This window comes from Pseudophryne corroboree, chromosome 12 (assembly GCF_028390025.1).
Source record: "Pseudophryne corroboree isolate aPseCor3 chromosome 12, aPseCor3.hap2, whole genome shotgun sequence".
NCBI classification, from domain to species: Eukaryota; Metazoa; Chordata; class Amphibia; order Anura; family Myobatrachidae; genus Pseudophryne; species Pseudophryne corroboree.
The window spans coordinates 121,835,433-121,858,145 of NC_086455.1; the positions used below are offsets into that span (position 1 = coordinate 121,835,433).

The window sequence follows — 22,713 nt, forward strand, 5'->3', positions numbered from 1 at the left end:
GCGGAAGCTCCTGCAACATGCAGTGCATACTCTGCGGATTTATGAGAGGAGGAATTATTACATGATGGTCTCTGTACTGCTGTCATGCACCTCCCAGTCAGTCCGCAGCCCCTGCACTTAGTCAGGAGCCACCATGGGCAGCATTCACTACCCTGTTAGGTACTCTGGTGTAGCGCCTTGCGCCCCCCTACCTCCACAAATTGTCCCTATGGTAAACTCCCCCTTGGGCGTAAAATTTGTCTAACCAACTGCAACAACTAAACCAGTCTCTGGTTAGACAGAACTATACCTCGGGCCACTCGCGTGTCCCTGGTTCCTCTAAGCAGGCTGCTTCCTCCTCACAGTCTTACAAACCTCTCTGATGTCTCATCTGAAGAGGAGGGGGAGCATACGGTCCTGTCTGCCACTGGAATCTCCCTTATTAATAGATGTCCCTCCCCTAGTAGTTGCTCTTAAGCATATCCTTCAAATCATGGAGGATGAGGATTCCACTAATGTGACAAAGAATACTGACCAGTTTAAACAGCAGAAGGTAGTTAAAACTGTATTACCCCATTCTGATAATTTTAGTTGCTATCAGACCTTCCTGCGAGCCCACTGGTGGCTGGTAAATTGGAAAAGTACTCCCTGGTTCTAGCTCAGAGCATGGTGCACCTAGGGACTCTACTGGACACTCACAGTCAGAGACTGTTCTTGGCCCCGGACAAGGTCCTGAAACTTCAGGACAGGATAAGACACTTCATTCGTCGCACCAGAATGTCGATACACTCGGCGATACGAGTCCTTGGCCTGATGGTGTCGCCATTCAACATGGTAGAGTACGCTCAATTTACTCTCGTCCTCTGCAACAGTTGATCTTTTCCAAGTGGGACGGCCTACCTCATCGGATCAGGTACCAAATGGCCTCTTTGACTCTGGAGGTTCGTCTGTTGGTGTCCTGGTTGCTCCGGGACCAGCAATTGAGCAGGGGCCATCCCTTCTGGATCCCCAACTGGGTCCTACTGGCAACGGACACCAGGATGGGGAGCGGTGTTGGAGCAACACTCGTTTCAGGATCGTTGGACCAAGGAAGAATCACTCCTTCCAATCAGGGCAGTGTTCAATGCACTGTCTCTTGCCCTGCCTTTGGTACGGAACAGGCCTGTTCAGGTATAGTCAGACAACGCCACCACAGTGGCATACATAAACCAGCGTGGTGGCACTCGAAGCTGCATGGCAATGTTGGAAGTGTCCAAAATCATTTGTTGAGTGGAACGCTATCTACCAGCCATATCGGCAGTGTTCATTCCGAGTTTCATGAACTGGGAAGTGGACTTCCTCAGTCGCCAGGATGTCCATTCAGGAGAGTGGAGCCAGCCTTCATCCCGAAGTATTCCAACTCCTGGTAGACAGATGGGGTCTGCCAAACGTGGAACTCTTGGCGTCTTGACACAATCACAAGGTTCTGGTCTTCGTGAGCCAGGGATCCTCAGGTAGCGTTTGTGGATGCATTGGCAGTTCCGTGGAACTTTTAGCTGCCTTACATATTCCCTCCAGTGTCACTCCTGCCCAGGGTACTGCAGAAGTTCAAGCAAGAAGGAGGAATACTAGTTTTTGTCGCTCCAGCATGGCCCAGACTGTATTGGTTCTCAGACCTGCAAGGTCTATCGACAGATCGCCCCCTTCTTCCTCAGCGTCAAGACCTCCTAGTACAGGGCCCTTGTCTCTACCCGGACCTAGGCAGACTGGCTTTGACGGCGTGGCTCTTGAAGTATCACTCCCAAGGGCCAAAGGGTTTTCTGAGGCTGTTATTCAGACTATGCTGAAGGCCCGCAAACCGGCGTCTGCCCGGATTTCTTACAGAGTTTGTCATTCTTACTTCACCTGGTGTGCTAATAAGAATTATGACACCTATTAATTCAGCACTTCCAGAATTCTGGCTTTTCTGCAAAGAGGCTTGGACTTAGGTCTTCGTCTTGCCTCCCTCAAGGTTCACATATCTGCCTTGTCTGTGTGGTTTCAGCGCTAGATTGCCTCTATACCTGATGTACATACGTTCATTCAGGGTGTTCTCAATATTCAGCCTCCCTAGGTCCCTCCTGTGGCTCCATGGGACCTGTCTGTAGTATTGAAAGCCCTTCAAGAGTCTCCCTTCGAACCTCTTGAATCGGTGGACTTCAAATGGCTCACGACCAAGGTCCTGTACTTGTTGGCTATTGCCTATGCAAGAGGGGTCTCGGACTTAGGCACTCTGTCCTGTCGTCTGCCCTTTCTGGTTTTCCACCGTGACAGGACAGTTCTCCGAACCCGGCCTGGTTAGTTATCTAAGGTGGTTTTCACCTTAACCAAGAGATTGTGGTTCTGGCCTTTATCTCTTCGGGCTTGTCTGCTAAAAAATGATCTTTAGATGTGGTAAGGGCTCTCCGTGTCTGTGTGGACAGGACCGCATCTATTAGCCGGTCTGATACACTATTTGTCCTGTTTGGATTCCACAAACGTGGCTGGCCTGCGAATAAGCGAACTTTGGCAAGATGGATTAGAATGGTGATTGCACATGCTTATGTGCAGATTGGTCTTCTGGCTCCTGCTGTGATTAAGGCGCATTCTACCCGCTCTGTTGGTCCTTCTTGGGTGGCCTGCCGTGGCCCGTCCGCAGAACAATTGTGCAAGGCAGCTACGTGGTCCTCAGTGAACACGTTTCTAAGGTTCTATGGCTTTGATACCTTTGCCTCCCAGGATGCTTCCTTTGGACGCCAGATTCTCATATCCGCTCAGGCGAGTCCCCTCCCTAGTGGAACTGGTTTAGGACATCCCCGATGCTTCCCTGTAGAAACCAGTGTACCCTGCTGTAGAAAAGGAGAGTTATGGTAGACTTACCATTGTTAAGTCTCTCTCTCTGCGAAGTACATTGGGTTCCACAGGGCGCCCAACCTGATGCACCTAGCTTCTTTGGGTTTGTATGGCATTAGCCACCGGTACGTTCTCCTGTCGTGAGATTGTGGTGTTATGTGACTGACATCTGTCTTCTCTCTTACCTGCTTCTTGCATTGGACTGGTTAACAAAACTGAGCTCACAGTGCCTGAGGGTGGGGTTATAGAGGAGGTCCCTGTGCATCCTGGGGCAGCTAAAGCTTTACTTGTTGCTGCCTCTGGATCTACACCCCGATGTTTCCCTGTGGAACCCAATGTGCTTTGAAGAAAGCATTAACAATGGTAAGTCTACCATAACTCATATATATATATATATATATATATATATATTTTTTTTTTTTGTTGGTTATTCTTATTTGAAAAGATTACTGTCATTTATTGTATCTATTCATTTTTAGGTAGCCCTTACGTCTGTTGTGGAGGATCTAAAACATGTGTAAGTTACTGCTAATGCGAGATCATGATTCTTGATTGGTTCTTGTGCAGCATAGAGCGCTGGTTTGCTGCTCTGTGGTCTGTAATGTGTTTTCCAGATATCTGTAAGGCGAGAAAGGCAGGGTCAGATAGGGGAATAGTTGTCCCTTTTTTATATGGTATAAATGATCACAGAGTTATATGTTCATACATCAGTGTTGCACCCAGGTGTTCATTCTTATATATATATATATATATATAAGGGGGACATTTACTAAGCAGTAATAAGATCGGAGAAGTGAGCCAGTGGAGAAGTTGCCCATGGCAACCAATCAGCACTGAAGTAACATTTATAATTTGCATACTATAAAATGATACAGAACTGCTGATTGGTTGATGGGGCAATTTCTCCACTGGCTCACTTTTCTGCTCTTATCACTGCTTCGTAAATGTCCTCCTTAGTCTCCTTTTTCCTTTTGCTTACTGTAAGTTCTTCATGGAACCATTGATTGTTAATTGGGTTGTCAGCATTTGAAACTGTTTATTCTTAATGGTCTTGCTCATTAAGTATTAGTAACCTAGTTCATTTTTAACCACTTGCCTGGCATGGTCGCATCAGATGCCACCACACCAAGCAGTGTTTTATCTGACCTGGTGGCACAGGATGTGACCAGTCAGATAAATGGTGTTTGCAACGGCAGGGAAGAAAAATTTCCCTCCGCTGCTGCTGTCAGAGGGACCGGCTGCAGACAATAGCAGCCACTGAGGAAGTGTAAAATAACCCACCAAGCCCTCCACCTGTGTACCTGGTGGCTGTCTGGGCTATAAAAAGTAAAATCGCAATGTTACCAATATTCCGATGGTCGTGATGTTCCCGACCGATGTTTCGATGTTTGGGGTTCATTTATTTTTATTTTACCTAAAATCATTTTGCATTAGGGTTAATTCATGTTCTACACCTAATTCACTCATTAAAAAAACTGTCCATTTCTGAGCGTTTTTTTTGGAGGGAAAAATAATCAGTTAAGTTGTTAAAAAACAAAGCAAAATAAAAGTTAGCACGTTAGTAATGAAATACTGAACCATCGTTTCACAGTCATCTTTTAAAACCCTGACAGTGCTTTCCTGGGCCACAGAGGTTTATAAGTGAAGATCAGCTTACAGGATTTATGTAGGTTCTAGGATCACAACAAGTCTGATGAGTCAGACAATTTAAGACCTAATACACTACTTTTAAAGCCTGATTTGATTGGCTATTTAGGTGTGAGATGACTGTTAGGCAATTGGGCGCATTGGGCACAGGAAGTAATCACAAGATGATCGCTCTCATGGTCAGGTGCTGTCCTTTTCCCTGCAGTTTTTTTCGACCATTCTGATTAATGTTGAGAAGGACCTATGATGATGAGGAGTGCCAGTAGTCTTTTTGACGTGGTGCACGCTATGATTTACAGCTAAGTGAGGCCTAAAAGGAACCAATTTGCAGCCAGAGTGGTAATGTTTAGGCACCATAACAAGTAGGCTGTGAAAAGGACATTTATACCCCTTTCACATTAAAGCCCCAGCGCTGACCTGGCAGGTCGGAGCCAGGGCCTCAGCTATACTTACCCCTTTCACACTGAACAGAGACCTGTGTCGTCACTGCTCACACAGGACGCTTGGAGATTACGTCCTCTCCAAATGCTCCTAAACCTGCTTATTGGCAGCCTTCTAGGCATGACCCGGGTCTGTCTTTCACACCGCAGCCAGGATGCAAGACACGGGTTGACCCTTTAACCCTGCGCCTGGATCTGGCTCGCACTGGCTTGCCCTGGCAATAACTCGGGTTCTTGGCTTTGTGTGAACGGGTAATTAAACAAAAAAAAAAATATTTATTTACATGTTTTTTAAATGTTGTTCTATGAAATATTGAATTGAAATGGTTTTAAAATATAATCTATTTTTAGTATCCATGAGAAGGATGGCAAAATAAGGTCTGTGGAAGACATGCTTTACGCTGAGCGGCTGCGGGCCAGCAATGAGGAAAATACTGTACAGGTATTATGTTCTCTGTAGGTGCCAGATTAAAGTAAATTATATAATATTATTTTATTGTTATTACTACAGGTTGAGTATCCCATATCCAAATATTCCGAAATACGGAATATTCCGAATTACGGAATTTTTTGTGTGAAAGTGAGAAAGTGAAACCTTTGTTTTCTGAAGCTCAATGTCCACAAACTTTGTTTAATACACAAAGTTATTAAAAATATTGTATTAAATGACCTTCAGGCTGTGTGTACAAGGTATATATGAAACATAAATGAAGTGTTTGAATGTGTACACACTTTGTTTAATGCACAAAGTTATTAAAAATATTGGCTAAAATTACCTTCAGGCTGTGTGTATAAGGTGTATATGAAACATAAATGCATTCTGTGCTTAGATTTAGGTCCAATCGCCATGATATCTCATTATGGTATGCAATTATTCCAAAATACGGAAAAATCCGATATCCAAAATTCTTCCGGTCCCAAGCATTTTGGATAAGGGATACTCAACCTGTATTATTATTTAGATTGTTTTATATTGTTCAAGTATTAACCACTTAACTGACGATTTTTCCCTTCAAAACCGTTCATATAGTTTTCTCATTTTTAAAAATTTTGATACAGTTTAAGAAGTATTTATTTATTTATTTTTAAATATTTCAATATAATATTATGCTCATCTGGAGAATGGATTCCCTCATAAAAATATTGGGGGACACAGTGGGGCGGCGCGGTCACGTGATCTGACCATTCCAGTTAAGTGGTTAAAATGCATTTTGAATCCACCTCTTCAATGGAAATAGTGTCAAGTAAATACCACTTACCTGATTGAAATATAAATAGATTGATAAATAGAAAGTTTACATTGCTTTCAGTTTGCACTGGAACACTTCCAGTAGTCCCCTATTTGTAGCTGTAGTTATGCGGATGGGGCATCTGTGGTTCTCATCAAGTCAGATGCCTGCTCCACTGAAGTATTTTAGCCAATTTGCCCTTCACGGGCCTGTAAATCAGTCTATTGAGTACAATAGATTCATGACCAGCAAATCATGGCATTTCACTGTTTGCACATTGTGTGATCCATATCCATTGTGATGCAAAACTGTAAGCTATGGGTAAAGCCGATGCTTGCAGGATCCAGTACGTCCATTTTGTTATGTTTGCCATTGTGTTGTGGTATTGTCTCCCATCTGTCTTGTTCTTGTTGTTGTCAAGGCATTGACTAAAGAAATTGAAGCACTAAAGGAAGCTTTAGGAAATAGCCAGCTTGAGAAGGCTGAACAGGTAACACGTTTGCTATGTTCTACAGATAATGTAAACCTGTTTATAAGACAAATGTTTGAAATTCATTTTGGCGGTAAATACTTCAGCCAGAAGGGTGCTGTTCTAAGCAGTATCGCCTTTTATTACCACACTGCACTTTAAGGAGAGTCACTCATGTTGGCAGTCATTATGACTTTGTGTTTCCTTACTGTGCTCAGGGTATTTCATTAGTGCATTTAAAATGTACTGATCCATATTTTATTTCTGTCCTTATCCGTAAAGGGCATCCGTACAGCAGGTAATGTCAGCAGGTTATATAGTTCACAAATATATATATATAATATGTATATTATACATTAACTAGAGTTTTTGGGGGGAGTTTGAGAGCTGTTGTCTGATTTAAAGCTCTTTGTTGTGATTTTATTAGAATTACCTGTAAGTGAAATGTAATATTTACAGCTTCTGTCCCAGGTGTCATATTTGTCAGATGTTTTTACTGTACATATTTGCTCTATGCTTTATAATTGTGTATCTTTTTTAGGTCTCCAGTATTGCACAAGTTCAAGAGCTTCAGAATCAGTATGTACTACTCAGTGGCTATGTCTTTTCTGTAAGATGGTGTAGACTAGAGTAACCCTTATAATGCAACCACAGGGCGATATTATTTGTGTAAAACCGAAGATTATAACTATGTGTGGCCATTACGTGACATAGGCCTCCAGTCATTTGTAATGTTTCATATGTGTCTAGTTAGGAGCAGAGAAGGGAAAGGGGGGGGACATGATAGAAACTCAAATATTTCAAGGGTTTTAACAAAGTGTTGGAGGAAAACATTCTTCAAATGAAGAGAAGTAATAGGACACGAGGACATGCATGGAAACTGGAGGGAGGTAGGTTCAGGGGAAATTTGAGGTAAAATTACTTCACAGAAAGGGTAGTGGACAAGTGGAATAACCTCCCATCAGAGGTGGGAGAGGCTAAGACAGGAGAGCAATTTAAACATGCATGGGATAGACGTAAGGATATCCGTACAAAGAAATAAGGATCAAACAAGGTTTGAGGTAAAAAAAAAAAAAAAGGGGCAGACTAGGTGGGCCAAGTGGTTATCATCTGCTGTCACATTCTATGTTTCTATATATTTGTAAATGTGAAAAATTGCAGTTTAATTACGTTGTAAGATTTCTCAGGAGACAGAATATCCGTGTACTACAGGTTGAGTATCCCATATCCAAATATCCGAAATACGGAATATTCCGAAATACGGACTTTTTTGAGCGAGAGTGAGATAGTGAAACTTTTGTTTTCTGATGGCTCAATGTACACAAACTTTGTTTAATACACACAGTTATTAAAAATATTGTATTAAATGACCTTCAGACTGTGTATATAAGGTGTATATGAAACATAAATGAATTGTGTGAATGTAGACACACTTTGTTTAATGCACAAAGTTATAAAAAATATTGGCTAAAATTACCTTCAGGCTGTGTGTATAAGGTGCATATAAAACATAAATGCATTCTGTGCTTAGATTTAGGTCCCATTGCCATGATATCTCATTATGGTATGCAATTATTCCAAAATACGGAAAAATCCGATATCCAAAATACCTCTGGTCCCAAGCATTTTGGATAAGGGATACTCAACCTGTATTACCCTAATGCTTCTATATGAAGAGATGCGTCACGTGGGTCGCACTGCACTTGTAAATATATAGAAACAAATGTGACTGGTTAGTGAGGCCTTTTATAATGTTTTCTAAGGAGACATCGCACTCCCCACTTTATGGCACTTGGTAAATACATCACCATGGGTTTTTAAGTGTTTACTATATTATTTTGTATCTGATCTGCCTCTTAGAATGAATGTTGCTGCGATAATCCATTTTATAAATACTCTTAAACTAGTCACAGCACAGAGTATTTAAGATCCACATTGATGCATCTCTTCCAGACATGCCCACTGTTTTGTGACTAAGTTATAGTAAAGTAATTAATCTTTGCTTATTATACAGAAAAAAATGATAATGTGCGTCTGAGCACCACCCAAATGGTTTCTCGTCATTTCTCATTCATTCTACCCGGGGGGCACTGCTAACCTCAGGGTGTGGAGCAGGCCTGGCCAACCTGTGGCTCTCCAGCTGTTGTGAAACTATACATCCCAGCATGCTCTGCCACAGTTATAGCATTTCCTAATAGCAAAAGTATAGAAGGGCATGCTGGGACTTGTAGTTTCACAACAGCTGGAGAGCCACATGTTGACCTGGCCTGGTGTAGAGGGTGCTGTGGCCAGAGTAGGCAAACGTAAAGGTCGTCTCCTCCCCCTGTGTGGCCTGCGGTTACACTTAGTGCAGTCTGACTCCGTTGTTAACAGCTCTCTCTGTGTAGCCATGTCAGACAAGTAAACATTGTGGCTGGGCTAATTTGTGTTTGCACTGGACTTTGACAAGTCTCTAATTCCAAAATGGGTCAGATATCCCTCATCTTATTTAGATGGGACGTGACTGGGAGTACAAATGTACTCTCAAACACCTAGCCTGAATACATCGCGTGGCGCTAGATGCTTGGTGCGAGTAAGCTGTGCCAATGGTGTAATGCCTTTTTTTGCTCGAATGTTCATCTTAATAGCAGTGCCAGCTTAATGAGACTGCACCGTTTCATATGCCACACTTGTATATTTTGTGAGACCGAGTCTGAATCTGTATACAAAGCACAATGGAGCTAGTTGTGAAAACAAAAAAAACCTACGACGCACTTCGTATACACATTTAGCACACAATGCGATTTTGTGTAATTAATAGATTCCAGTGTGAACGGGTACTACTACATTTTTAGACCGCTCAGCTGGTAGCAGTGGAAGCCATTGGTTGCAGATCATGTGACATGCATTGTAATTGCTTTCAGCTACGCAGCTAAGAGTTGCAGATGTAACCCTAGTATTCTGCTAGCAGCGTGGAAGTCAATATGGTTACACTGTCCTGTAATCTAGCATAGAAGTGCAAACTTTCCTTCCTCTATGTTTAGGTTGAAGGGCAGGGAAGAGACATTAAAGCTGACAGAAGAACGGTTTAATGAACGTGAGAAAGCGATTCTAGAAAAGGAAAGACAAATTGAGGTGACTTTCTAATCTTTATTGTTAAGCATGTTTTATCCCTATCTGTATGGCTTGTAATAATTATTTGTGTGTGTATTCTTGCTTTGAAAGGATCTACAGAAAGAAAGTAAACAGCTGAAAATCCATATTGAAGAAGTCCAGCAAAAGCTAATGCAGGTGCAGCATATGGCTGATTAAGTAGAGGGGTGCCTGGGTGGTTTTATCTATTAATCTCATGGCCTTTTCTGATCTGCTTCCTTTTAATATCTTCTCTTTCTAAAAAATAGTTCTGTTTCATAAATAATCATGAGAACCGTAATTTTATATTTTTCTTTCATAGCAAAACTCCACGTCGACAGGAGTGCAAGATCTTCAAAGGATGTGAGTATTCCCCTGTGTGTGACTTACAAGGCTCAATTTACTAACATTACTAATATGGTCCTTCCCCCTCCCCAGTTCCTCAGGGGCTGCTTCATGTACTCCTTTTGCCTGAGGGGAACAATAAAAACTTCAGATAAGGTGCAGGAATCCATGCAAAAGCTACAGATGTAGCCTTGCTCATCTCACTGCGATGCGGCATGTTGTATCACGGGCGCATGGCTACATCTGTACTTATTCTTACCCTCTGCACCCATTGTAACATTGCTGACTTACATTTTCTACCACTTAGGTGGAAAGCAACTTTAACCACTTAACTGGCTATTTTTTTGTATTGCCCAAAAACAATAAGAAATGTTCCTTTCTCTAACGTCCTAGTGGATGCTGGGGACTCCGTAAGGACCATGGGGAATAGCGGGCTCCGCAGGAGACTGGGCACTCTAAAGAAAGATTTAGTACTATCTGGTGTGCACTGGCTCCTCCCTCTATGCCCCTCCTCCAGACCTCCGTTAGAATCTGTGCCCGGCCGAGCTGGGTGCTCCTAGTGGGCTCTCCTGAGCTTGCTAGAAAAGAAAGTATTTTGTTAGGTTTTTTATTTTCAGAGAGCTTCTGCTGGCAACAGACTCTCTGCTACGAGGGACTGAGGGGAGAGAAGTAAACCTACTCACGGCAGCTAGGTAGCGCTTCTTAGGCTACTGGACACCATTAGCTCCAGAGGGATCGAACACAGGTACCTAACCTTGATCGTCCGTTCCCGGAGCCGCGCCGCCGTCCCCCTCGCAGAGCCAGAAGAACAGAAGCAAGAAGACATCGAAATCGGCGGCTGAAGACTCCTGTCTTCACTTAAGGTAGCGCACAGCACTGCAGCTGTGCGCCATTGCTCCCACAGCACACCGCACACTCCGGTCACTGTAGGGTGTAGGGCGCAGGGGGGGGGGCGCCCTGGGCAGCAATTAAGTACCTTTTTGGCAAAAAGAGGCATATATACAGTCTGGGACTGTATATATTCCCGAGCCCCCGCCATTTTTTACACATTAAAGCGGGACAGAAGCCCGCCGCTGAGGGGGCGGGGCCTTCTTCCTCAGCACACCAGCGCCATTTTCTCTTCACAGCTCCGCTGGAAGGACGCTCCCCAGGCTCTCCCCTGCAGTATACAGGTGTATTAAAGGGTAAAAAAGAGAGGGGGGGGCACATAAATTTAGGCGCAGTATATATATATATATATATATATATATATATATATATATATATATATATATATATATATATATATATATATATATATATATATATATATATATTAACAGCAGCTACAGGGTAAACACTAAGGTACCGTGTAATCCCTGGGTTATATAGCGCTGGGGTGTGTGCTGGCATACTCTCTCTCTGTCTCCCCAAAAGCCTTTGTGGGGTCCTGTCCTCAGTCAGAGCATTCCCTGTGTGTGTGCGGTGTGTCGGTACGAAACCTGTGTCGACATGTTTGATGAGGAAGGATACGTGGAGGCAGAACAAGTGCAGCTTAGTGTGGTGTCGCCGCCGACGGTGCCGACACCTGATTGGATGGGTATGTGGAAGGTGTTAAATGATAATGTAAACTCCTTGCATAACAGATTGGATAAAACTGTAACCGGGGGACAGTCAGGGTCTCAACCCATGCCTGATCCTACAGCGCAGAGGCCGTCAGGGTCTCAAAAGCGCACACTATCCCAGATAGTTGACACAGATGTCGACACGGAATCTGACTCCAGTGTCGATGACGATGAGGCAAAGTTGCAGCCTAAAATGACTAAAGCCATCCGCTACATGATTGTAGCAATGAAGGATGTATTACACATTTCTGAGGAAAATCCTGTCCCTGACAAGAGGATTTATATGTATGGGGAGAAAAAGCATGAAGTGACCTTTCCCCCTTCACATGAATTAAATGAATTATGTGAAAAAGCGTGGGATTCCCCTGACAGGAAGGTGATAGTTTCCAAGAGATTACTTATGGCGTATCCTTTCCCGCCAACGGACAGGTTACGCTGGGAATCCTCCCCTAGGGTAGACAAGGCGTTGACACGCTTGTCCAAGAAGGTGGCCCTGCCGGAAGGGTCTTATGGACTCGGCAATGGACAGGGGATACCGACTTTAAAAAACATGGAGGTTTTACCTTATAAGGGTGAGGAATTGTTTGGGGACGGTCTCTCGGACCTAGTTTCCACAGCTACGGCTGGGAAGTCAAATTTCTTGCCTTATGTCCCTCCACAACCTAAGAAAGCACCGTATTACCAAATGCAGTCCTTTCGTTCTCAGAGGAGCAAGAAGGTCAGAGGTGCGTCCTTTCTTGCCAGAGGCAGGGGTAGAGGAAAAAAGCTGCACCATGCAGTTAGTTCCCAGGAACAAAAGTCTTCCCCGGCTTCCACTAAATCCACCGCATGACGCTGGGGCTCCACAGGCGGAGCCAGGAGCCGTGGGGGCGCGTCTCCAACTTTTCAGCCACCAGTGGGTTCGCTCACAGGATCCTTGGGCTATACAAATTGTGTCTCAGGGATACAGGCTGGAATTCGAGGTGATGGCCCCTCACCGTTACCTAAAATCGGCCTTACCAACTTCCCCCATGGAAAGGGAGATAGTGTTGGAGGCAATTCACAAACTTTTTCTCCAGCAGGTGGTGGTAGAGGTCCTCCCCCTTCAAAGGGGAAGGGGCTACTATTCCACTATGTTTGTGGTACCGAAACCGGACGGTTCGGTCAGACCCATTTTAAATGTAAAATCCCTGAACATTTATCTGAAGAAATTCAAGTTCAAAATGGAATCGCTCAGAGCGGTCATTGCAAGCCTGGAGGAAGGGGATTTTATGGTGTCTCTGGACATCAAGGATGCTTACTTGCACGTCCCCATTTATCCGCCTCATCAGGAGTACCTCAGGTTTGTGGTACGGGACTGTCATTACCAATTCCAGACGTTGCCGTTTGGCCTGTCCACGGCACCGAGAGTTTTTACCAAAGTGATGGCGGAAATGATGGTGCTCCTTCGGAAGCAAGGGGTTACAATTATCCCATACTTGGACGATCTCCTCATAAAGGCGAGGTCCAGGGAGCAGTTGCTGATCAGCGTAGCACGCTCTCAGGAAGTGTTGCGTCAGCACGGCTGGATTCTGAACATTCCAAAGTCGCAGCTGATTCCTGCGACGCGTCTGCCCTTCCTGGGCATGATTCTGGACACAGACCAGAAGAAGGTGTTTCTCCCGGAGGAGAAGGCTCAGGAGCTCGTGACTCTGGTCAGAGACCTCCTAAAGCCAAAACAGGTGTCGGTGCATCGCTGCACGCGAGTCCTGGGAAAGATGGTGGCGTCATACGAAGCCATTCCCTTAGGCAGGTTCCATGCGAGGATCTTTCAGTGGGATCTGCTGGACAAGTGGTCCGGATCGCATCTTCAGATGCATCAGATGATCACCCTGTCCCCCAGTGCCAGGGTGTCTCTTCTGTGGTGGCTACAAGGTGCTCACCTCCTCGAGGGCCGCAGATTCAGCATACAGGACTGGGTCCTGGTGACCACGGATGCAAGCCTCCGAGGGTGGGGGGCAGTCACTCAAGGAAGAAACTTCCAAGGGTTGTGGTCAAGTCAGGAGACTTGTCTGCACATCAATATCCTGGAACTAAGGGCCATATACAACGCCCTGAGTCAAGCAGAGCCTCTTCTTCGAAACCAACCAGTGCTGATTCAGTCAGACAACATCACGGCAGTGGCCCATGTAAACCGCCAGGGCGGCACAAGAAGCAGGGTGGCAATGGCAGAAGCCACTGGGATTCTTCGGTGGGTGGAGAATCACGTACTAGCACTGTCAGCAGTGTTCATTCCGGGAGTGGACAACTGGGAAGTAGACTTCCTCAGCAGACTCGACCTCCACCCGGGAGAGTGGGGACTTCATCAAGAAGTCTTCACGCAGATTGCAAATCGATGGGAACTGCCACAGGTGGACGTGATGGCGTCCCTTCTCAACAAAAAGCTAAAAAGATATTGCGCCAGGTCAAGGGACCCTCAGGCGATAGCTGTGGACGCACTAGTAACACCGTGGGTGTTCCAGTCGGTCTACGTGTTTCCTCCTCTTCCTCTCATACCAAAGGTGCTGAGAATTGTAAGAAAAAGAGGAGTGAGAACAATACTCATTGTTCCGGATTGGCCAAGAAGGACTTGGTACCCGGAATTGCAAGAAATGCTCACAGAGGACCCATGGCCTCTGCCTCTCAGACAGGACCTGTTACAACAAGGGCCCTGTCTGTTCCAAGACTTACCACGGCTGCGTTTGACGGCATGGCGGTTGAACACCGGATCCTAGCAGAAAAGGGCATTCCGGAAGCAGTTATTCCTACGCTTATAAAGGCTAGGAAGGACGTGACAGCAAAACATTATCACCGTATATGGCGAAAATATGTTGCTTGGTGTGAGGCCAGGAAGGCCCCTACAGAGGAATTCCAGCTGGGTCGATTCCTGCACTTCCTACAGTCAGGTGTGACTATGGGCCTAAAATTAGGGTCCATAAAGGTCCAGATTTCGGCCCTATCCATTTTCTTTCAAAAAGAACTGGCTTCACTGCCTGAGGTTCAGACGTTTGTTAAGGGAGTGCTGCATATTCAGCCTCCTTTTGTGCCACCAGTGGCACCTTGGGATCTTAACGTGATCTTGGCTTTCCTGGAATCCCACTGGTTTGAGCCACTTAAGACGGTGGAGCTAAAGTATCTCACGTGGAAAGTGGTCATGCTGTTGGCCCTAGCCTCAGCTAGGCGTGTGTCAGAATTGGCGGCTTTGTCATGTAAAAGCTCCTATCTGGTTTTCCATATGGACAGGGCAGAATTGCGAACTCGTCTGCAGTTTCTGCCAAAGGTGGTGTCATCTTTTCATCTGAACCAACCCATTGTGGTGCCTGCGGCTACTCGTGACTTGGAGGATTCCAAGTTGCTTGATGTAGTCAGGGCTTTGAAGATCTATGTTGCCAGGAAGGCGGGAGTCCGGAAGACTGACTCGTTTATCCTGTATGCATCCAACAAGCTGGGTGCTCCTGCTTCAAAGCAAACCATTGCTCGCTGGATCTGTAACACGATTCAGCAGGCTCATTCTGCGGCTGGATTGCCGCATCCAAAATCAGTAAAAGCCCATTCCACAAGGAAGGTGGGCTCTTCTTGGGCGGCTGCCCGAGGGGTCTCGGCATTACAGCTTTGCCGAGCTGCTACTTGGTCGGGTTCAAACACATTTGCAAAGTTCTACAAGTTTGATACACTGGCTGAGGAGGACTTGGTGTTTGCCCATTCGGTGCTGCAGAGTCATCCGCACTCTCCCGCCCGTTTGGGAGCTTTGGTATAATCCCCATGGTCCTTACGGAGTCCCCAGCATCCACTAGGATGTTAGAGAAAATAAGATTTTACTTACCGGTAATTCTATTTCTTGTAGTCTGTAGTGGATGCTGGGCGCCCGTCCCAAGTGCGGACTTTCTGCAATACGTGTATATAGTTATTGCTTAATAAAGGGTTATGTTATGTTGGCATCCATTGGTTGATGCTCTGTTGGTTATTCATACTGTTAACTGGGTAAGTTTATCACAAGTTACACGGTGTGGCTGGTATGAGTCTTACCCGGGATTCCAAAATCCTTTCCTTGTAATGTCAGCTCTTCCGGGCACAGTTTCCTTAACTGAGGTCTGGAGGAGGGGCATAGAGGGAGGAGCCAGTGCACACCAGATAGTACTAAATCTTTCTTTAGAGTGCCCAGTCTCCTGCGGAGCCCGCTATTCCCCATGGTCCTTACGGAGTCCCCAGCATCCACTACGGACTACGAGAAATAGAATTACCGGTAAGTAAATTCTTATTTTTTTTCCCCTTAAATTAAGTTTAGAACATGTTCTAATATATATTTGAACTATTTTATTAAAAGAAAGAAGCCTAGGGTAGTGTTTTGCACTCCCCAAGTCCATATTCCCCCCCGTCCGTTCCTCCCCCATTGTAAGATTTCCTCCTTCCCTCTAGTGTCAATAGGTCCAACAGCATCAATAGATACTCAATGGAATTATTACCCCCTAATGATGATAGATAACCAGTGACACAATCCCCACTCCCACCAGTGTCCATAGGTCCCACTGTGTTCGTAAACATCCCATGTGTCGCTATCTTTGTTTAACCAATCTTCCCCCCTAGGGCAGTGGCTCCCTAGTGCTGTCCTCAAGGCACCCCAACAGTACAGGTTTTAAGGATATCCAGGCACATCTGACTTAATCAGTACCTCAGTCAGCTTGAGTATACCATTTGTGCACAAGCAAGGATATCCATAAAACCTGGACTGTTGAGATGCCTTGAGGACAGTCTTTGGAAAACCCAGCCCTAGGGCCAATAAACCTGTTTGTGGCCCATCACCCAACCAATTATTGCTTTGCAGTGAAACGTTACAATCTGTAGAGACGGAGTAAGAAGAGCTACTGATACAATAGTTGTAGATTTACCGTGATTGTTTCTAACACAACAGAACTTTTGGGCACTTTTATATCTACATTAAGTAGCAAATGATGCCTCCTTACTGTATATGTAATATAAAGGAAACAAAATCTTGATGTTAATGTCCCTCTAATCTATTGCTGAAGAAAGCAGTAGTCAGTGGTACTTTATACTCATTTGAATGGCTGAGTAAACATGTCTTTGTTTAAATCTTTGTTGTGTAGAGTAGAGCAGCAAGAAGAGAAGATTAAGAGCATGGAGGCTTCGTTACTGGAGCGAGAGACCAACGTGGCTGACACAACTGAGGAACTAACGGTAACCTGTGGGTTCTGCAGCAGCGGCATGGGTGCAGCCATAGTACCAGGGGCAACGCTGACTTGTCAATTTGTTAATTAATAGGGTTTGAAAAAAGAAAATGAGATTTTGAAAATTCAGGCCTGTGAATTACAAAGAAAACACGATCAACAGCTAAAACAGGTATCAACAATGTTATAGAATTGTCCTGCAGAGAATGTTGTCCGTAGATATTGACAGTGAGAACTACATAAGAACTAGGGATGTCCAAAGATGGATAATAAATTTTGCCTGTGACCTACGCTTTTCTCCTTCCTGGTAATTACCTTACTTCCACCTCCATGATTTCTTCTGTGCTGCTCCTCACTCATGTAAACCCTTATCTTGCTGACCATGCACTCCCCAATCTTCAGTCTTTCATGCACTATCTTAAAACCCCAGTCTTTGTGTAGTCTATCCTTTCCTCACCTGATAATGCTCCTCTGCACGTTCTATCGGCTCCTGTCCCACTGGCACTGATTATCTCAGCTCAGCCCTCTCCCTCTAGATTGTATGCTCTTACAAGGAGGGCCCTTCGCACATTTTCATCGCCATCTGTGTTTCTATTCTCTTTTATGTGCTGTTTTGATTTTGTATCCTTACAAATGATGAGTCCTCTCCCTCAGAAATTTTATTTCTGCAGCGGGGTACACTGTGTTCCACAGGGAATACATCGGGGTGTAGAGATGGATCTCGATCCAGAGGCACCAACAGGCTAAAGCTTTAGACTGTCCCATGATGCATTGTGGGGCCTCCTCTATAACCCCACCTCCAGCACTGTGAGCTCCGTTTTAGAGTTGGGGCCTGCATGAAGCAGGTCACTTAACAGGGGGGCTGCGCTAGGCAGCCCTGAAAAAGCTTTATAGAAGACTTCAAGGGCTGCAGCACTTACATGTCAATGTGACATACTGTGCTGCTGCTCCATCACCTCCCCAGCGGCGTCGCATACTCCTGCTGGCTCTGTTCCTGGTTACTTGCGGCGGAGGCGCTCCGGTTTCTAGGCACACCACCGCAGACGCTCTCCTGGATCGCGTGGCTGCTATTCTACTGTGTACCCAGTCACATCGTACCGCATTTATTCTCTGTTTGTGTACTGTGCATGCTGTCCCATAAATAGGGGATTTATTTGCAGGTATTATATTTGTCTGACTGTATCGTACTCATACGCTCTACGGTTACATTCATCATAATGTCTAACACAAAGGGCGGGAAATCCGCAGATGCTCCTGCCTCATGCAGCGCATGCGCCAAGGATTTGCCTGAGGGGGAAGTTTTGTATGATGGTCTGTGTAATATGTGCTATACATCTCCCAGTCAGCCCGCAGCTCCTGTAGCCAATCAGGAGCCACCTTGGGCGGCATTCTCAGCTATGCTAAATATGCTTGTGACACGCCTTGCGCCCCCTATGGGACCTCCTGTGCCATTGAATTCACAATTTGTCCCTATGGTAAATCTGCCTTGGGCGGATACTTTGTCTACCCAGTTGCAGCAATTAAACCTACCGCACGTCACTCTGGTGTCAAGGGGTCATCTAAGCGGGCCGCTTCCTCCTCACAATCCACTAATATCTCAGATGATTCGTCTGATGAGGATGGGGAATATACTGACCCGTCAAACACTGATACAGCTGCTTCTGATGAGGAATCTACAACTCAGGTTGATGTCCCTGACCTAGTGGAGGCTATCAAGCTAATTCTACAAATCGATGATGATGTAGATCCCACTACTGCGTCTAAGAAACCTGATAAGTTTAAACGTCAGAAAGTAGCTAAAGTAGTCTTACCGCATTCTGACCATTTAGTAGATATACGTCAGGAACCCTGGTCTTCACCAGAAAATAAATTCTCCCTGTTTAAAAAGATGCTAGCTCGTTATCCTCTCCCTGCTGAGTTGTGTAACAAGTGGGAAAATTCACCGCCGGTGGATTCCCATGTCACCCGTCTTGTGGTATCATCTACTCTGCCTGTCACCCCTGTCACCTCACTGAAGGAACTGACAGATAAGCGTATGGAAGGATGCCTGAAGTCTATTTACATCCTTACAGGTGCTGTACATAGACCCACTATAGCAGTCTCCTGGGCTGCAAAAGGAATTGAAGCATGGGTTCAGGCAATAGAAGATGAGCTGCCTCAGGATATATCTGACACTGACAGACAATATCTGTCTCATATTACCACTGCCTCCCAATATATTCAGGAGGCGTCCTCTGAGGCAGGTGTAATGGCCGCCAAGGCGACGACTATGTCCATCCTGGTTCGACGAATTCTGTGGTTAAGGTCATAGAAGGTGGACCTGGACTCTAAAAAGACCTTGGAGGTACTCTCTTTTAAAGGAGACATCCTATTTGGGGAAGATCTGAATAAGATTGTTACTGACTTAGCGGCTGCTAAGACTGCATTTCTCCCGAATACTAATCCTTCTGCACAGAAGGCAAAGAGTACCACTTTTCGTTCCTTTCGACTTCAAGGGAAAGCAAAAGGTCAGGCATACCCGAGACTGTCTTGTGCTCCCAAAACCACAAAGCCCAAGGCAAAACAATCCTGGGCTGCCCGTCAGCCTGCTTCCAAACAAGACAAGCCTGCGGCATGACGGGGCGGGTATCCCAGGGTGGGAGGCCAACTTCTGCAGTTCACCCAGGTCTGGTTAAAGACCACTTCAGACGCATGGGTGCGAGAAGTAGTCTCTCGCAGGTATGTTGTCTCTTTCAAGAGACGCCCCCCTCGCCAGTTCTGCACAATGGTTATTTCTTCCGATCCGTTGAAGGCGCAAGCGCTACACCTGGTTGTGCATTCTCTCCTGGATACAAGAGTGGTGGTGCCAGTACCCCTGTCCCAGAGTGGCGGAGCATACTACTCGCCCCTGTTTCTAGTCCCGAAACCCAATGGGTCTTTCTGGCCTATACTCGACCTGAAATCACTGAACAAATTTGTGAGAGTGTCCAAGTTCCATATGGAAATACTGCTTTCGATTATACTGGCCATGGAACCCGGAGATTATATGATGTCCCTGGATATACAAGATGCTTATCTGCATATACCTATTGCCATATCGCATCAGCAATATCTGCGGTTTGCTATTGGCAACCTTCACTATCAGTTCCAGGCTCTGCCTTTTGGACTGGCCACAGCCCTTTGGATCTTCACCAAGGTTATGGCCGTGATGACTGCTCATCTACGTAGTCAGGGAATCAGGATCCTGCCATATCTGGACAACTTGCTGATCCTGGCGAACTCCCAAGATGTCCTCCTCAGTCATTTGCAACTCACAGTATGCTTCCTGGGTGGCTAGTCAACTGGAAGAAGTCCTCGCTGGTCCCTGCTCGGAGCATGGTGCACCTGGGGGCACTGCTGGACACACAGCTAAAAACTGTCTCTGTCTCCAGAGAAAGTCCTGAAACTTCAGGACTGGATCAGATACTTCCTCTCTCGACCAAGTGTGTCGATACACTCGGCGCTACAAGTACTAGGCCTCATGGTGTCAGCTTTTGACATGGTGGAGTACGCTCCATTTCATTCCCGCCCTCTGCAGAAGTTAATCCTTTCCAAGTGGGACGGCCTGCCTCATCAGATCAGGTCTCAAATGATCTCCTTGACTCCGGAAGTTCGTCTGTCGCTGAGCTGGTGGCTACAGGACCAATAATTGAGCAGGGGCCGTCCCTTCTGGATCCCCATCTGGGTCCTACTGACTACGGACGCCAGTTTGCTGAAATGGGGCACGGTGCTAGAGCAGCACGCTCTCCAGGGTCGGTGGACCAAGGAGGAATCTCTACTTCCGATGAACATTCTGGAATTGCGGGCAGTGTTCAGTGCTTTGACTCTTGCCATGCATCTGATACAGAACAGGCCCGTTCAAGTACAATCAGACAGTGCCACTACAGTGGCATACATAAATCATCAAGGTGGCACTCGAAGCCGCATGGCAATGATGGAAGTGTCAAAAATCCTTTGTTGGGTGGAATGCCATCTGCAGGCAATATCGGCAGTGTTCATTCCGGGAGTCCTCAACTGGGAAGCCGATTTCCTCAGTTGTCAGGATGTGCACGCTGGAGAGTGGAGTCTTCATCAGGAAGTCTTTTAACTCCTAGTGGACAAGTGGGGTCTACCAGATGTAGACCTGATGGCGACATAATCACAAAGTTCTGGTCTTCGTATCAAGAACAAGGGATCCTCAAGCAGCGTTCATGGACGCACTGGCAATTCCATGGAACTTTCGGCTGCCCTACGTGTTCCCTCCAGTGTCACTTCTGCCCAGGGTAATAAGTTCAAGCAAGAAGGAGGAATACTACTTCTGATAGCTCCAGCGTGGCCCAGGCGGCATTGGTTCTCAGACCTGCAGGGTCTATCGATAGAGCGTCCTTTTCTACTTCTGCAACCCCCAGACCTCCTCGTTCAGGGCCCTTGTCTCTACCCGGACCTGGCCAGGCTGGCTTTGACGGTGTGGCTATTGAAGCTTCACTCCTGAGGGCCAAAGGATTCTCCGAGGCGGTAATCCAAACTATGCTGAAGGCCCGCAAACCGGCTTCTGCACGGATTTATTATAGAGTCTGGAATTCTTACTTCACCTGGTGTGCTGCTAAGAATCCTGATGCTTACAAGTTTAGTACTTCCAGCCTTATGGCTTTTTTGCAACAAGGCCTGGATTTAGGACTTTGTCTGGCCACTGTCAAGGTTCACATATCTGCCTTGTCGGTGTGGTTTCAAAGAAAAATTGCGTCTATACCTGACGTTCATACATTCACTCAGGGGGTACTGCACATTCAGCCTCCCTATGTCCCTCCTGTGGCTCAATGGAATTTGTCTGTTGTCTTGAATGCCCTGCAAGTCTCCATTTGGACCTCTTGAGTCAGTGGACCTTAAATTGCTCACAGCCAAGGTCCTGTTTCTGCTGGCTATTGCCTCTGCTAGAATGGTGTCGGATTTAGGCGCGTTGTCCTGTCGTCCACCATTTTTAATATTTCATTGTGACCGAGCAGTTCTTAGAACTCGCCCTGGTTATTTACCTAAGGTGGTGTCATCTTTTCCCCTTAATCAAGAGATTGGTTCCAGCCTGCATAGCTTCTGAATTGTCCTCCAAAGAACGGTCTTTGGATGTGGTACGGGCTTGCCGTATATATGTGGAGAGGACTGCCCCTATCAGGAGGTCAGATACACTCTTTGTACTGTTTGGTTTTCACAAACGTGACTGACCTGCAAATAAGCAAACCTTGGCCAGATGGATTAGAATGGTGATTGCACAAGCTTATGCGCAGGCTGGTCTCCCAGCTCTTGCTGCTATTAAAGCCCATTCTACTAAGTCTGTTGGTCCCTCTTGGGCGGCCCGTCGTGGCGCCTCCGCAGAACAGTTTTGCAAGGCGGCTACGTGGTCCTCAGTGAACACGTTTATTAGGCTCTATGCCTTTTATACTTCCGCCTCTCAGGATGCTTCCTTTGGACGCCGGGTTCTCATACCCGCTAAGGTGCAGGTATGCTTTAGGAACTGAGGTATCCTTGAGGAACTGCTTTAGGACATCCCTGATGTATTCCCTGTGGAACACAGTGTACCCCGCTGCAGAAAAGGAGATTTATGGTAGACTATTGTTAAATCTCTTTCTGTGAGGTACACTGGGTTCCGCAGGGCGCCCACCCTGACGCACTTAGCTTCTTTGGGTTTGTATGGCATTAGCCGCTAGTCCCTTCACCTGTCATGAGAACGTGTTTCTATGTGACTAACATCTGCCTAACAAAACTGAGCTCACAGTGCCTGGAGGCGGGGTTATAGAGGAGGCCCCGCAAGGCATTTTGGGACAGTCTAAAGCTTTAGCCTGTTGGATCTTGATCTAGAGGCACCATCTC

General features: G+C 45.9%; 1 protein-coding gene across 13 annotated transcripts in view; it reads left to right on the forward strand.

Moving 5' to 3' along the window:
• Nucleotides 1–22,713, forward strand: part of KTN1 (kinectin 1) — a 277,158-nt gene that overhangs the window by 155,106 nt on the left and 99,339 nt on the right. For 10 of the 13 annotated variants that reach the window (XM_063947961.1, XM_063947966.1, XM_063947958.1 and 7 more), the window contains exons 25-33: nt 3,309–3,346; nt 5,268–5,358; nt 6,567–6,635; nt 7,156–7,193; nt 9,638–9,728; nt 9,819–9,884; nt 10,048–10,088; nt 16,774–16,864; nt 16,949–17,026. In XM_063947961.1, coding sequence (XP_063804031.1) covers nt 3,309–3,346; nt 5,268–5,358; nt 6,567–6,635; nt 7,156–7,193; nt 9,638–9,728; nt 9,819–9,884; nt 10,048–10,088; nt 16,774–16,864; nt 16,949–17,026 — 603 coding nt within the window. The remainder of the gene's footprint in view (nt 1–3,308; nt 3,347–5,267; nt 5,359–6,566; nt 6,636–7,155; nt 7,194–9,637; nt 9,729–9,818; nt 9,885–10,047; nt 10,089–16,773; nt 16,865–16,948; nt 17,027–22,713) is intronic. The other 3 variants (XM_063947962.1, XM_063947970.1, XM_063947969.1) reach the window with 1 other exon arrangement.